Source organism: Dipodomys merriami, unplaced genomic scaffold (assembly GCF_024711535.1).
Source record: "Dipodomys merriami isolate MVZ:Mamm:240054 unplaced genomic scaffold, mDipMer1.0.p SCAF_447, whole genome shotgun sequence".
NCBI lineage: Eukaryota > Metazoa > Chordata > Mammalia > Rodentia > Heteromyidae > Dipodomys > Dipodomys merriami.
In genome coordinates, this window is record NW_027206010.1 from 519,010 (window position 1) to 534,658 (window position 15,649).

The window sequence follows — 15,649 nt, forward strand, 5'->3', positions numbered from 1 at the left end:
ATTATTAAGTTCATTACTGAACTATGATTTGAACTCATGAGTATTTTCCCCTCCCACACAGAGATTAGTTAAAACAGATTTAATGTTTAGAAATGTACAACGTACATTGGACTTTCCACCCATGACTGGAGACAACTATCAAGCTTTTAACTATTATTCAATTTTCTACTTACAAATCCAACAAAAGACACTAGGGAGATTTGTAAATCCATCCCAACTCAATGATACTCACTGAGCTTTAAGAAGATCTTTTTCCCGTTTCTCTAATTCAGCTCTAGCCTTGTTTCTTTCTTCTTCTTCCATGTCAAGTTTTGTTTCAAGTGCTTTTCTCTCTTCGTCAATTTTTGCTTGCATCTCAACCATCTTATCTGGGGAAACTTTCTTTTTACCTATTTGAGTCATTTAATTGCCACAATCAATAAATCCATTCAGTGTTTCAGACACGCAAATTATCTTCCATATAGACCTGCCTGTCTATACGCAATCATACAAAACCAATAGGTAGTTTACCTTTTTCTTTCTTTCTTTCTTTCTTTTTTTTTGGCCAGGCCTGGGGCTTGAACTCAAGGCCTGGGCACTATCCCTAAACTTCTTTTGCTCAAGGCTAGTACTCTACCACTTGAGCTACAGTGCCACTTGCATCTTTTTCTATGTCTGTGGTACTGAGGAATCGAACCCAGGGCTTCATGCATGCTAGGCAAGCATGCTACCACTAAGCCACATTCCCAGCCCCTAAAACAGTATTATTTCTCACTTCTATTTATTATGATCCTAAATATGTTCAAACTGTTGCCCACTTGGTGCAGTAGTACTTAAGAACAACAACAAAAAAATCAGTGAAAGAGAAGCAAAATAATCGTGCAGAAAAATAAGAAAAGAACAATTAGTAAGAAAGCCACAAAAAAAGCAAATTTGTATATCCAAAATAATACATAGGCAAAAAAAATTGCAACGTGAGTTTTTGGTTAGTTTTTCCTGGTAATTAAATACAAAGTCAAGTGGTTTCTTCAATTGTTAATATCTCCACCCAGAATCTAACCTCTGCTGATAAAAAGAAAAATACCTGAAAAATAATTTTGAAGATACATATGAATATACTCTTTCAGGAATCATGAAAGGAACAATTAAACTCCTTAAGACAATATATAAGAAATCTTAAGGGTTTAAAAGAGATTACCTTCATTTGTACAGAACTACAATTTTAAAACAAAACATAAGCCACGAAACAATCTAAAAAGTAAGTAAAAGCACTGATCCAGGTTCATGCTTTGGTATGGTGTGATTCATTGCATTCCAAGTCCGGATGTGATTCTATTGATTCATTGTTCACAGTTCCTTGTATTAAACCTTTTGAAATACATTGCTAAAAAAATAATCCTTACAAGTGATTTAATTCCTATTGTCAATGAATTCTTAGAAAGGATTTCCCATCCATAATATGACTTCTTGCTGAATGTGCTAGCTTAAGCCTGTAATCCTAGCAGCTTTGGGAGAGATCAAGGGACTACTGTTTAAGGCCAGGCAGGCCAAAAAAAGAAAACAAAAGTTCAAAGATTTCATCTCAACCAATGGCTGGGTGTGGTAGTGTGAGCAGAAGCATGGAAGAATCACAATCCAGCCTGAAGTGGAGCTGTGGATCAAGTGGTAGAGCACTAGCCTTGAGTACAAGGAGCTCGGGGACAGCACCCAGGTCCTGAGTTCAAGCCCAGGACCTGCCCCCCAAAAAAGAAAAAAAAAGAAGTATCACAATCCAGGCCAGCCCAGATGCAAAATGAGAGTCTATCTCAAAATTAACCAACTCCCAAAGAGGCTGACAGAATGTCTCAAGAGGCAGAACATCTGCCTAGCACGTGTGAGGCTTTGAGTTCAAACCTCAATACTGTCGAATAACAATAATGAAAATAATACCATTTCTTAGAAATATGAAGGAGAAAAGTGTAAGTTTAGATTTATAGAAAGTACATGCATGTTAAAAGGCTTCCACCTGAGTTACAAAATATTTAAAGAAAAGTAGAAAATATGCTGAAACATTCATCCATATACATATGTATATATATATGGAATATTAGTAGGATAGAGGAAATACTGGGATCAACATATGAATACAAGCACTTTTAGGCTTTTAGGGTTTTGTTTTGTTAGTAGCTAAAATCATAGTTTCAAAATCCATTAAAAGGCAGTAAAATAAAAAGATTTTATGTGCAGAAATATAAAAATGCATGCCTCTTGATGAATTAACTTATTCCATGAATTACATTAGGAATGCAAAACCATTTTTCCAAACTTATGCTTTAGCAGCAAAAATGTTACTACTCTATTATCTTCATGAAGACAACATGAATAGGTAGCTAGGGTAGTTGTAACATGTTATTGAAATAATTTACTATGTCAGCCAACATCATGCTGACAAATTATTATGTCTTTGAATAACATTTTAAGCTAAATATATACCAACTTCCTACCCAGGCATGTAAAAACAAGCATCCCTAAAAATTACTTGTTTGTTGGTTTGTTTTTTATCCTTTGTTCACTTGGATGATGGAGGCTTTAGCCTTCAGAGGGGAAGACCTTTAGAATCCTCAGGATGCTTTAATCTAGGGGCACAGGGACTCAGGGAGAATTCTGCACTCTGGGAGCGCAGAAGAGGACCTGCTATCTCAACCTTAAAAGGATTTTGGTTCCTCAAATGAGAGAATAGAGCACATGCTTTTTCTTTTTTGCCCCCACTATGGTCCTGGGCTTGAACTCAGGTCCCTGAGCTTTTTTTAGCTCAAGGTCACAGCTCCACTTCCAGCTTTAGATGATTAATTGGATATTAGAGTCTCAATAGAATTTCCTGCCGAGGCTGGCTTTGAACCCTGATCCTTAGATCTTAGCTTCTGTAATAGCTAGTATTACAGATATGAGCCACTGGCACCTGACTCATTGTTTTTTTTTTTTTTTTTTTTTGGTCAGTTGTGGGGCTTGAACTCTGGGCTTGAGCGCTGTCCCTTAGCTCTTCAGCTCAAGGTGAATGCTCTACCGCTTGAACCACTGCGCCACTTCCAGTTTTCCAATGGTTAATTGAAGATAAGAGTCTCATGACTTTCCTGCCCAGGCTGGCTTTGAACCACGATCCTCAGATCTCAGCCTCCTGAGTAGCTAGGATTACACTGATGCCTAGCACATAGGTATTCTTTTTTTTTTTTTTTTTTTTTTTTTTTTGTTAGTCGTGGGCCTTGAAGTCTGGGCTGGGCCCTCAAGGCTAGCAGTCTACCATTTGAGCCACACTGTCACTTCCAGCTTTTTCTGTTTATGTGGTGCTGAGGAATCAAACCTAGGGGCTCATGCATGTGAGGTAAGCACTCTACCACTGAGCCACCCACCTTCCCAGCCGCAACTTATGTATTCTTTTAAGATAAAAAGGGAAGGCTTAGTGGCAGAGCACTTGCCAAGCACACACAAGGCCCTTGGTCTCAATACCTGCTACAAAAAAAAAAAAAAAAAGACAAGCAAACAAACTCTTTATATCAATCAAATGAATCAGTAAAGAAAAAAATCATAAACAAAAAAAACCCTTCATTTTCTAAAACCACCTGATAAAATTTAGCACAAAATTTCAGACAAATATAGTCTAAGAGATAATGTTAAGAGCCACAGAGTATTTAATCAAGCCAAATAGAATTAGTAAACCCTTCAGTTGCTCTTTATCCTATGCTGAGTAAAACTGTGAGGGTTAACTGGCAAGGGAGAGCCAGGGAGGAACTTCAAGGGAGTGAGAACTGAATTAGGCAACAGGCACCTGACTCTTAAAAATGGAGGAAAATGGCTGGGTACTGGTGGCTTACATCTGTAATCCTAGCTACTCAGGAGCCTGAGATCTGAGGATTGTGGTTCAAAGCCAGCCCAGGCCATGAGAGTCTTATCTCTAATTAGCCACTCAAAAACCAGAAGTCGAGATGTGTCTCAAAGTTGTAGAGCACTAGCATTGAGCAAGAGAGCTCAGGGACACAGCACCCATGTTCTGAGTTCAAGCCCTACAACCATCAAAAAAAAAAAAAAGGAGAAAGTGTTTGAAAGTCAAATTACATTTGTATTTCCAGAATTTGATTTAATGAGTCTGTAAGAATTTAAAAAACAAAATTTTAAAGTTGAAAGTGTTTTTTAACAATACAAAATATAAATACTTACCTTGTAAAAAAAATTAAAAATTGAAAGCATAATGTACTTAGCTAGTGAAGTTCTTTGTAAGTAATTGTACCAAGTGGAGTGCAAATCAATCACACCAACCTGCTTGATCTTGCAATAAGAAGTGGTAAGCAAATCGCAGACAGGAGCACAGAGATGAGGAGGGAAAAAAAAGGAAAACATTATTTCCTTTGTAAAACAAAGAAAATGTATATAATAGCATTCTTTTGTAGTGTCAGTGTAGAAATAAAACAAATCATTATCAAAACTGAAAGCGTTCACTTAAAAACAAAAAGAAAGCATATTCAATGCAGTGAGAGGTAGAATTTTAGCAAGAGTGTTAAGATTAGTCTAAGATTATAACTCAGTGTAGAGATTACACTGACTCCCAACCCCTGGAAATGGAGCAACTCAGCACCATGTGGTTATGCTAATGGCAGACATGGAATTGGGAATCTGCGAAGACCTGACAAGTCATCTAAGACAGCAAAGCAGAGAATTAGGCCAATATCAAAAACTAGTAAATTAAAAGTAACGAAATCCACATTGTTCATTTCCAAATTCATTTCCCAATTCAATGTTTCTTCAAACATAAAGATCCATTACAGGTGTCCACCATTTTAAGAAAGCCCAACAGTAAAATTTTGAAACAACTAAATGAACAAATTAGTTTATAGCAATTTGCACTAAATATTACTTGATTAACAACTTAACAAAGAATTTTTTTTTTTTTGGTGCCGTTCCTGGGGCTTGAACTCAGGGTCTTGGCACTATCCCTGAGCTTTTAAAAAAAATTTTTTTGCTCAAGATTGGTGCTCTACCACTTGAGCCACAGCTCCACTTGCAGCTTTTTTGGTGGGTAATTGGAAATAAGAGTCTCATAAACTTTCCTACCTGGGCTGGCTTCAAACAATGATCCTCAGATCAGAGAGCCTCCTGAATAGCTAGGATTATATACATGAGCCTCTGGTGCCCAGTTTAACAAAGACTTTTTAAGGACAGCTGGCTCACAAAGTATTGGAGTTTTCCAATTTGATTTAAAAGCTTTTTTTTTTTCCAGGAAAAAAACCCATTTGTTACATACATAAAATGAAGTACACCTGTATAATAACAAACTTACATTCAACCTATTAATAGACTCTCAAGGGCAATTATAACAATGAATCTATAAAAGTAAATGACAAGTGATGATTCAAGCAAGGGACACCTAAAAGGTCATTCATATATTTACAGGAAGGGTATGAACACACAGTTACATACAGCTACATACAGCAACCACATGCTGGGACAACCACCTCTTCACCAACACATCCGTGTCACCACCAATAAAAGGTTATATGCTGGATATGTGAACAGCAGTTAAATTTTCTTGAATTGATAGCCTACTTTCACATAACTACCTTCTCACAGTGGTAAGCTTTAACATAGAAAAATGAGTTACGATGTTTCATACTCAGACAGACATTCCTCACATTTCAGTCTACAAAACTGCACCTCTACCGGGTCTCTACAGCAATTTCATATATAATGCAGATTATCCTTTGAAATGAATTGTTTTGGAAACTTGCTTAAGAATTATCAGTAGACAAAAAGTTTTAATATTCTTGAAATTCTTCTTCTAGAAAGCTAAAACAGTAAGAACAGTAAACATTTTTTAAATTAGTTTTGGAGAAGGTGAATACATAGATAATGCTCTAAAAGACAGTAAGCTGCAAACTGGTAGAAAAAAGCATCATCTCCCTTTTCTTCTGTAAATAAAATACTGATAAATAAAATTAAATAATTTCAACTTAATTGAGGTTTACAAAAAAAATCCTTTATGTTTGAAGAACATCTAGATAGATCCATTGTAAATTTCTTCATGTGATTGTGAGTTTTAATCACATCTTAGACAATTTTTAAATCTATCAGGTAAGTCAGAAATAAGGATAAATGTCCATTTGAAATAAAATACTATTCAATTGATATTTCCTTGCTAGAAACTTCACATCTTTGGGAGCATTCAATCTTAAGCCACTGCTAAGAAGTGGACACCAAGATGTAAAATGTTTCTAACTGTACCCTGTGCTGGGCACAGATGTACCACTAAATGTAATTTGTACTTTTAGACATTCAGGATCTGTTGTTAAATGTCCTTTGTACTGAGTAGAATTAAAAATGTTTAACACAAATAAAAAATAAGAAATATTCTTTCATACAGCTTACTAACTCTCTTTACATTATCTCAACTGCAGAAGCATGAATCTCTCTTCCATTGTCTCAAACATAAGCTCAAGCATATGTTTCAACAATTATGGTTAACAGGAAGCAATGAAAGGGGTGGGGAGTTGTCACATGCTTTGTTCTACTGGGACGTCCAACATGTATTCGTCAAAATGACAGGCAGCGGTGTAGCATTTCTCAAATGAAGCCCATGGATTATGGAAAAGCCCAAGCTCTGTTAGAGAATTGAAGAGCTACCACTCACTAGGCAAGAACTTATCCAGAGGTTTCTCTATGACAGAACATGTGGAGTCTGAACTACTGCTGCTGCTACTGCCTGGAAGACAAAGAAGTGAGCCCAACGGAAACCAAAGAGAGAGGAGACAAGAACATGAACACACATACAGAGAAAAATTCAGTTCTGGAGAAGGAATTTTAAAGAACAATCACACTTTTTTTAGGGGGCGGCGGATTGGTCTTGGACTCTATTCCTGAGCTTTTTTTTTTTGGCTCAAACACTTGAGCCACAGCTCCACTTCTAGCTGCTGCTGCTGCTGCTGCTGCTGCTCCTCCTCCTTTTCTTCTTCTTCTTCCTCCTCCTCTTCCTCCTCCTCCTCCTTTGGTAGCTAATCAGAGGTAAGAGTTCCACGGACTTTCCTGCCCAGGTGGCTTTGAACCAAGATCCTCAGATCTTAGCCTCTTAGGTAGCTAGGATTACAGGCATAAGTCACTGATGTCCAGCCGCCAATCAAGCTTTGTATTCAAGAATCAAAATTCACTTTCCCTTAAAATCAGTCTTGGGAGCAGTCCATCTATCTATATTCTTTACTTCATAAAGCTATATGGAGAAATTAGAAACTGAGTTTCTTTAGACTCTTGGTGGACAAATACTATGACTCAACTAAACATAATTATTCAGAGTTGAAGTAAAGAGAATTAAAAAGGAAATAGGTCATTTAGTGAGATCTAAGTCTCTCTAATAAGATCAAGGGACAAAGTTTGAAAACTCCAAGTCAAACGTAATTAATGTTGTAGTATTGATAAATTGCCCCTGAACAAGATGGTGTAATCCAATTTTCCTCTATCTCCTCAATAAATCAAACTGTCAAATGTAAGTATTTAAGTTTAAAGTTTGACAGCAAAGGCTCACTGAAAATTTTTAAATTTCTCAACCTAGAAGGAAAGCATGTTACCTTTCAATATTAAAGAGACACACTTTTTCTGCTTAAAATTTTATTTTTCATAATTCTACTATCTGTACTACCTTTGAGAAGGCCAGTGTACTCTATGAAAAACTAGGTATGAACATAAATTCATTTCTCTCAGCCAGAGGTCTGCAAATGGTTCCTGCAACAGGATAGCTAGTGTTTTTGGCTTTTGTGAGAGTAGCCACAGACATAGGTAAACAAATGGACATGGCTATTTTAATTTCATGGATAAAAACAGGTTTGGGCTAGATTTGTATTTTGCAAACTCCTGCTCTAAAGCACGCTTTTCCTATCTTTTGAATGTAAAGAATCTCTACAGTTTTTACATTTGGGGCTCCTGATCAAGCAGTGATGGGCTTATGTTCAATAAGATCATTTAGATAAGACAAGCAAATATGCACCAGCTTGAAAACAATGATCCACATGAATGGAAGAGAGTTCTGAAATAAATACTTAGGGTAAAAGGTTGGAAATGTAGGCTGACACAATATATCCTTCTCTTTTGCAAGTTATCAACATCTTTTAGCACAACAGGTTTTATCATACCTGTTAACACATAGCCCATAATAGGGTAAGCATGAGAGCTCATTTGATTATTATAGTAAATCATCTAGTCCTCATTCAAATTTATTATTTGAAATTTCAAAACACAAAACAAAACCCACACCATATGGTACTGAGTCAACTTCTAAAGAGGAGATCAGTATAAGATAAAAACACTGCAAAGCTAAACAGTTATATGGCATACATCCTCTGCTCAAGTTGCTACCATAACTAAAACCAGCAAAATGCAAAGCATGCACTAGGTAGCAACCCTGGTGAATTTCTACTGGTTATGACATGAAACAAAACTTACCCCTTCTCTTTTTCCTTTTTTCTCCATCTTCTCCAAGTTCACCTTCTTCATCTTCATCTTCTTCTGACCCACTGATATCAGAGCCTGATATTTCTTCCCCTTAGATAGAAATTTAATACAATAGTTTTAGTCTGTACGGTGTCATTAGCTATTGAAAAATGCCTGCATTGATTTTCTTCATTAAGATTTTTGTTGTTGGGCTGGGAAGGTGGCTCAGTGGTAGAGTGCTTGCCTTGCATGCATGAGGTCCTGGGTTCGATTCCTCAGCACCACATAAGCAAAAGAAAAAAAAAGCCGGAAATGGCACTGTGGCTCAAGTGGTAGAGTGCTAGCCTTGAGCTGAAGAGCTGAGGGTCAGTGCCCAGGCGGAGTTCAGGCCCCATGACTGGACCTCCCCCGCCCCAAAAAAAGTTAAGATTTTTGTTGTCCCAAATATAAATTTAAATTTTTTTATTTTTTTTTGATGTTTTTTTAATGTTCCTAAGTAGTATATCATATAACCTAATCTGAGAACAAGATAAAAATACAGAGACTTTATTTAAAAATAAAGATTTTTTTTCCCCCAGTCCTGGGGCTTGAACTCAGGTCTGGGCATGGTCCCTGAGCTTCTTTTGCTCCAGGCTAGCAATCTACCACTTGAGTCACAGAGCTACTTCTGACTTTTTCTGTTTATGTGGTACTGAGGAATCAAACCCAGGTTTCACGCAGGCAGGGCAAACATTCTACCACTAAGCCACATTCCCAGCCCAAAATAAAGATTTTTTTAAAGGCCCTAAAAAGAAGTTAAGTTTTAATTTAAAATTTCAAATCATACTGGGCGCTAGTGGCTCACACCTGTAATCCTAACTATTCAGGAGACTGAGGTCTGAAGACACACACACACACACACACACACACACACACACACACACACACACAACACACAACACACACACACACGAAAAATAAATGGATTCCGCAAATACACACAGCCAACACACACACACACACACACACACACACACACACACACACACACACACACACACACACACACACACACGAAAAATAAATGGATTCCACAAATACACACAGCCAACATCAGCATAACTGAGAAATTAAGAATCTTATATTGGCTATAAATACCACCTAGTGGTCATACTTAAAGCACTGAAATTCATCATCTAAGATACAGTTCACTCACTGCCTTTCTTCAATAACCTTACTCTAGTTTATTGTGCCAGCATGGTCTCCAGGCATTTGTGAAGAGGCCAGCATCTCTGGGTCCTGATGATGCAACCAGCTTCCACACAGGCCAGTAGGTGTCTCTGTTTCACTGGCTTGCAGAGGCTCTAGCATCAGAAGCCCATCTGACCCCGCATGGCAGTGCCAGGAGGGCCTCGGTACCTACCAATGAACTGGGAAGTTCTCGCTCTCATGAAGAAGACTTACAAGCCTTTCCATCTGCTAGCACTATCTTAGAAAATAATTTCCAAAATAGAATTTCATGTTCGAATTTCAGTATGAAAGCGTAAGTATTTCATAGCCTTAAGTGTATAAAGCCATGAAATGCAATTTCACTTGCAGCAAAGTAATTTACCCATAACTGTCTGATACCTTCTTATACTCCAAACAATAGTAATATATTAATCACAAAGCAGAATTCTGGTCATTTGCTTCTGAAAAACATATAATTTGTTCTTTTTTTTTTTTTTTTTTGGCCAGTCCTGGGGCTTGAACTCAGGGCCTGGGCACTGCCCCTGAGCCTCTTTTGCTCAAGTCTAGCACTCTACTGAGCTACGGTGCCACTCCTGGTTTTTTCTATTTATGTGGTGCTGAGGAATCGAACCCAGGGCTTCATGCATGCTAGGCAAGCACTCTTCCACTAAGCCACATTCCCAGCCTAGAATTTGCTCTTATACACAAATAAATTCATTATTTAACAAGTGTCCATAAAAATCTACAAAAGGTTATAGGGATTAAAATGGCAATTTTAATTTAAAAATTTTTTTTTGTCGGTGTGGGGCTTGAACTCTGGGCCTGGGTGCTGTTCCTGAGCTCTTCAGCTCAAGGCTAGCATTCTATCACTTGAGCCACACTTTTCCGGTAGTTAATAGGAGATGAGTCTTCACAGACTTTCCTGCCCAGGCAGGCTTTGAACTGTGATTCTCAGATCTCAACCTCCTGAGTAGCTAGGGGTACAGGTAAGAGCCACTGGCACCCGGCTTAACCCATTTTTTAATAACATACACAAATATTGTATTATCTTACTTTAGTATAACAAAAATGCTAAAGTATATAAGTACCAAGTTACTTTCTAGATTTTTTTTTTGTTTTTTTGTTCAGTGCTAGAGATTGACACTCAGCCCTTGTACATGCCAGGCAAGTGCTCTACCACTGAGCTACGTCCCCAGCCCAGATATTTTGATATTCTTCTAAGTACCAATGATTGAAGCTCAAAGGGCATTTAATACTGGTTTCTGTTGGAACATTTTGTAGTCAACCAACACATTTTTAGCTGACATTAAGATTAATACTTCACAAAGAACTTACCTTCTTCAAGCTTTTTCTTCAATTCCTCTATTTCTTTCTGAAACTGACGAAGCAGAGCATCCTTTGGATCTTCATTAATTCTAGCTTTGTTTTTAATATTCTTAGCACGGTTGGCATACCGTAAAGTACTGATAGTTTCATCATAATTGTAATCTGCTGGCCCAATATTTGCACACTGTTAAATGAGAAATACAGATAGCTTTACGCTACCATTAATTAATACTACCTTTACAAGTATATCAAAACAATGTTTGAAAAAATACACATGTAATTTGACCTTTCTGAAAAGAATGTTCACTGCATAGGTTTCTAAATGACAACACTGAAGGCTAAGATACATGCTATATTACAAAAAGAGAGCCACAAATCAAAAGAGTAAAATAACATTTTAAAAATTATTTTACTTTTGATATGTGGCTCTCTTTTTGTAATACAACATAAATGTTATTCACATTAGTATGGGCATAAATTAGAATCTTAAATTTGCCTGAAATGAACAATACCATGAATTAAGTCTTACCATCATGGTTTTTGAGTTTCCGCCTAAGGAATCCTGAAGAAGACGAGTCAATTTAGAATTACGATAAGGCACATGAGTGCTTTTGCCATCTACCAAAGCAGAAATCACATTACCCAGCGTGGAAAGGGAAAGATTGATTTTTGTAGCTTCCTTTAAGCGCTGTCCAGTAGCTCCAGTTTTTGCTTGTCTTTCTGAACCCTAGAAATAAACAGAGATAAAACTAAAAAAACAACAGAATATTCATGTGTGTATATGTGTGTGTGTACTGGGTCCTGAAGCTTGAACTCAGCACCTGAGTGCTGTATGTTAGCTTTTATGAACAAGGCTAGTGCTCTAACATTTGAGCCATAGCTTCACTTCAAGCTTTTTGGTGGCTAAGTGAAGATCAGAGACTCATGGACTTTTTTGCCTGGACTGGTTTCAAACCATGATCCTGATCCTCAGATCTCAGCCTCGTGAGTAGCTAGGATTGTAGGTTATAAGCCACAAGTGCCAAGCAGCAGAATATTTTTTTTGGGGGGGGGGGATCCAGTCGTGGGGCCTGAACTCTGGGCCTGGGCGCTGTCCCTCAGCTCTTCAGCTCAAGGCTAGCACTCTACCACTTGGGCCACAGCGCCACTTCCAGCTTTTTTCTTTTTGCTTATGTGGTGCTGAGGAATTGAACCCAGGGCCTCAGGCATGCAAGGCAAGCGTTCTACCACTGAGCCACCTTCCCAGCCCAAGCAGCACAATATTCTTTCCAAAGATTTTTTTGTTGTTGTTCGTTGTGGGGCTTAAACTCTGGACCTGGGTGCTGTCCCTCAGTTCTTCAGCCAACGCTAGCACTCTACTACTTGAGCCACAGCGCCACTTCGTTTTTCTGGTAGTTTATTGGAGATAAGAATCTCACAGCATTTCCTGCCCAGGCTGGTTTTGAAGCACAATCTTCAGTAATCAGCCTCCAAGTAGCTAGAATTATAGGCATGAGCCACTGGCACTCAGTTCTTTCCAAACATTTTTACAAAAGTAATTTAACAGTAAGGTAGTTGATGTGATGTCTGGACTTTGCTTTGAAATAACAAAGGAAGGGGCTGGGAAGGTGGCTCAGTGGTAGAGCGCTTGCCTTGCATGCCTGAGGCCCTGGGTTCAATCCCTCAGCACCACATAAGCAAAAAGAAAAAAGCTGGAAGTGGTGCTGTGGCTCAAGTGGTAGAGCGCTAGCCTTGAGCTGAAGAGCTGAGGGACAGCGCCCAGGCCCAGAGTTCAAGCCCCACGACCGGACCCAAAAAAAAAAAAAACAAAACAAAACAAAGGAAGAGAAGTAGGGGAGAATAAATGAAAGGAGATTGACCATTTACTTTTTTTTTGGTCAGTTGTGGGGCTTGAACTCTGGGCCTGAGGCTTCAGCTCAAGGCTAGCACTCTACCACTTGAGCTACAGTGCCACTTCTGGTTTTCTGTTAGTTAACTGGAGATAAGAGTCTTATGAACTTTCCTGCCTGGGCTGGCTTTGAACTGTGATCCTCAATCCTCAGATCTCCTGAGTAGCTAGGATTACACGTAAGAACCACCTAAGCCCTCCCATTTACTTTCACGTGTACTTGAAATAGCCTCTAATACATAAGTGAAAGAGAATAACAACCTAAGTCACACCTCTATACTTTATCCTCTATTTACTTAAGAGATAAATGGATCACCAGAAGCAATCTTCCTTAAGTAAGACCCTGTTACTTACAGCAAGGTCTACAAGATGGAGCTTGCCCATCCTGACGTGCATGTTCCCATCGGCGCCCTTCTCACTACATTCGATAGTAATTGTAAAGATGGCATGGGAGCGAGAACTGTGTTCATTCATATTAGTTGCACCAACAGAACCTTTAATAACGAAAGGAATCCCTTAAAATTACAACAGAGAACCTTGCATATCCATTAAATATTCTAAATATTCACTATACTTAAAATATTTATACTTAAAATACTTAACTTTTTTCACAGTCAATGCCAGAGATCATGGTTAAACCATAAAACCACAGGTAGATTTAGCCATATGAAATCCCTCCCTTAATTTGTGCTGATAATAAAAGAATTAGTAATGGTCCTCGTATTAAATACATTATTTAATACAAAGTACTTAATTTCAATCTCAAGTATTAGTGTCTAATAACAAATAATTTACAAAGCTGGGTATAGTGATAAACACCTGCAGTCCTAGCTACCAGGGAGGCTCTGGGGAAGAGGATGGCTGAGGTCAGAAGGTCAAGGCTAGCTGGGGGCAACATGGTAGAACCATCTCTCTTTAAAACTATACACAAAAACAGAAGCATACAAGCTAGGTACCAGAGGCTCTCACCTGTAATCCTAGCTACTAAAGAGGCTGAAATCTGAGGATCACAGTTCAAAGTTAGTCCATGCAGGAAAGTCCTGAGTCTCTTATTTCCAAATAAGACACATTATTTGTATGTGTATGTGTATGTATATGTATATGTGTGTACACACACACACACACACATAAGAAAAGTTATGTGGGGACAGAAAGAGAGAGAGTCAATACTGGGGCTTGAATTCAGAGCCCAGGCATTGTTCCTCAGCATACTTACTCAAGCTGGCACTCTACTACTGGAGCCACAGCGCTACTTCTGGCTTTTTCCTAGTTAATTTGAGATTGTGCCTGGCAACAAGTTACTTTAAGTGTTTCCTCATTCAAAAAGTAGGACTAAGCCAGGCACCAGTGCTCAAGTCTGTTTTCCTGACTACCCAGGAGGCTGAGATACAAGGATTACAGTTCAAGCCAGCCCCAGAAGGAAATTCTGTGAGACTCTTATTATCTTCAATTAACTACTAAAAAGCCACAAGTAGAATTTGTGGCTTAAGTGGTAGAGTGCTAGCCTTAAGCAAAAGCTCAGGGAAAGTGCCCAGGCCCTGAGTTCAAACCCCAGGACCAACACACACACACACACACACACACACACATACACACACACACACACACACACACGCGCGCACACACGCGCACACACACACGTCTTAAATATCTTCACAAATTATGGTGAAGCTTAAAGGAGAGTCTTATAAAGCACTTAGCATAAACATTTTACCACTTACCAAGTGCTTTCTATTTTATCTATATTATATAGTTATAACTAACAAGAGATAGCAAATATGAATTTTAAAGAATGCCATTATTAAGAAGAAACAGCATTTTGTTTGGTCTGGAAACAATCTTTCATTTATATATGCTCCCTTCATAGTAAATAAAGAGATAGCATTTAAAACACCGACCATTCAGCGTCTATGGTACAAAGTGCCATAGTTGCTTTGCAATCAGCCTACTGAACATAGAGATGTTTAATCATAAGTAGGCATTACACTTACGGTTTTTGTGGCCTAATGTCATAATTCTATCCATATCATCAGCATTATTTACCACATAAGCTGATAAATCTTTGATATAAACTCCCACATCAGGCCTTTCTTTAACCTAAAAAAAAATACACAAGAGTTTACATTTGTATTGTAATTCTTCCATAGTTATTTATTGAGCATCTACTGTTTCTGTAAGATTGTGACAATATGGTCAGGAACACATGGATAACATACCTATACTCATGGAAGTAATTTACAGGGAAAACATACCAATGACGAATTAGGGCCTTGGCACTGTCCCTGAGCTTTTTCGTTCAAGGTTAGCACTTTACCACTTGAGCCACAGCTCTTCTGGCTTTTTTGTTGCTTAATTGGAGATGAGACTCTCACAGACTTACTTTCCTTCCAGGCTGACATTAAACCATGATCCTCAAATCTCAGCCTCCTGAGTAGCTAGGATGACAGGCATGAGCCATTGACTGGTGCCTGGGCTAGCACATCAATGTTTTAATAATGTATGTAAAAATATTACAAGTGCATTATTTTACTATCGAATGCATATAAACTCAAAAGAAAAAATGCTAACAGGCATTGACTTTAATAGTCTTTTAAATTTGTTAATGATGACAATAAGCCAAGGAAATACATATCATTACCACTTCCAGTGCAATTCCAATATTGTTTTTTTGTTTTGTTGATGGTGGTACTTGAACTCTGGGCTTGGGCACTCTTCAGTTCAAGGCTAGCATGCTATCACTTGAGCCACAGCGCCATTTCCGGTTTTCTGGTGGTTATCTGGAGATAAGAGTCTCACGCATTTTCC

At 38.2% G+C, this 15,649-nt stretch overlaps 1 protein-coding gene across 3 annotated transcripts in view; it reads right to left on the bottom strand.

The window, feature by feature from the left end:
* LOC138808206 (kinesin-like protein KIF3A) overlaps positions 1-15,649 on the bottom strand; it is a 40,982-nt gene that overhangs the window by 13,743 nt on the left and 11,590 nt on the right. For 2 of the 3 annotated variants that reach the window (XM_069994189.1, XM_069994187.1), the window contains exons 5-11: positions 14,836-14,941; positions 13,199-13,338; positions 11,486-11,683; positions 10,966-11,140; positions 8,434-8,532; positions 6,635-6,706; positions 233-389 (exon numbers count right to left, since the gene is read on the bottom strand). In XM_069994189.1, coding sequence (XP_069850290.1) covers positions 233-389; positions 6,635-6,706; positions 8,434-8,532; positions 10,966-11,140; positions 11,486-11,683; positions 13,199-13,338; positions 14,836-14,941 — 947 coding nt within the window. The remainder of the gene's footprint in view (positions 1-232; positions 390-6,634; positions 6,707-8,433; positions 8,533-10,965; positions 11,141-11,485; positions 11,684-13,198; positions 13,339-14,835; positions 14,942-15,649) is intronic. The other variant, XM_069994190.1, reaches the window with a different exon arrangement.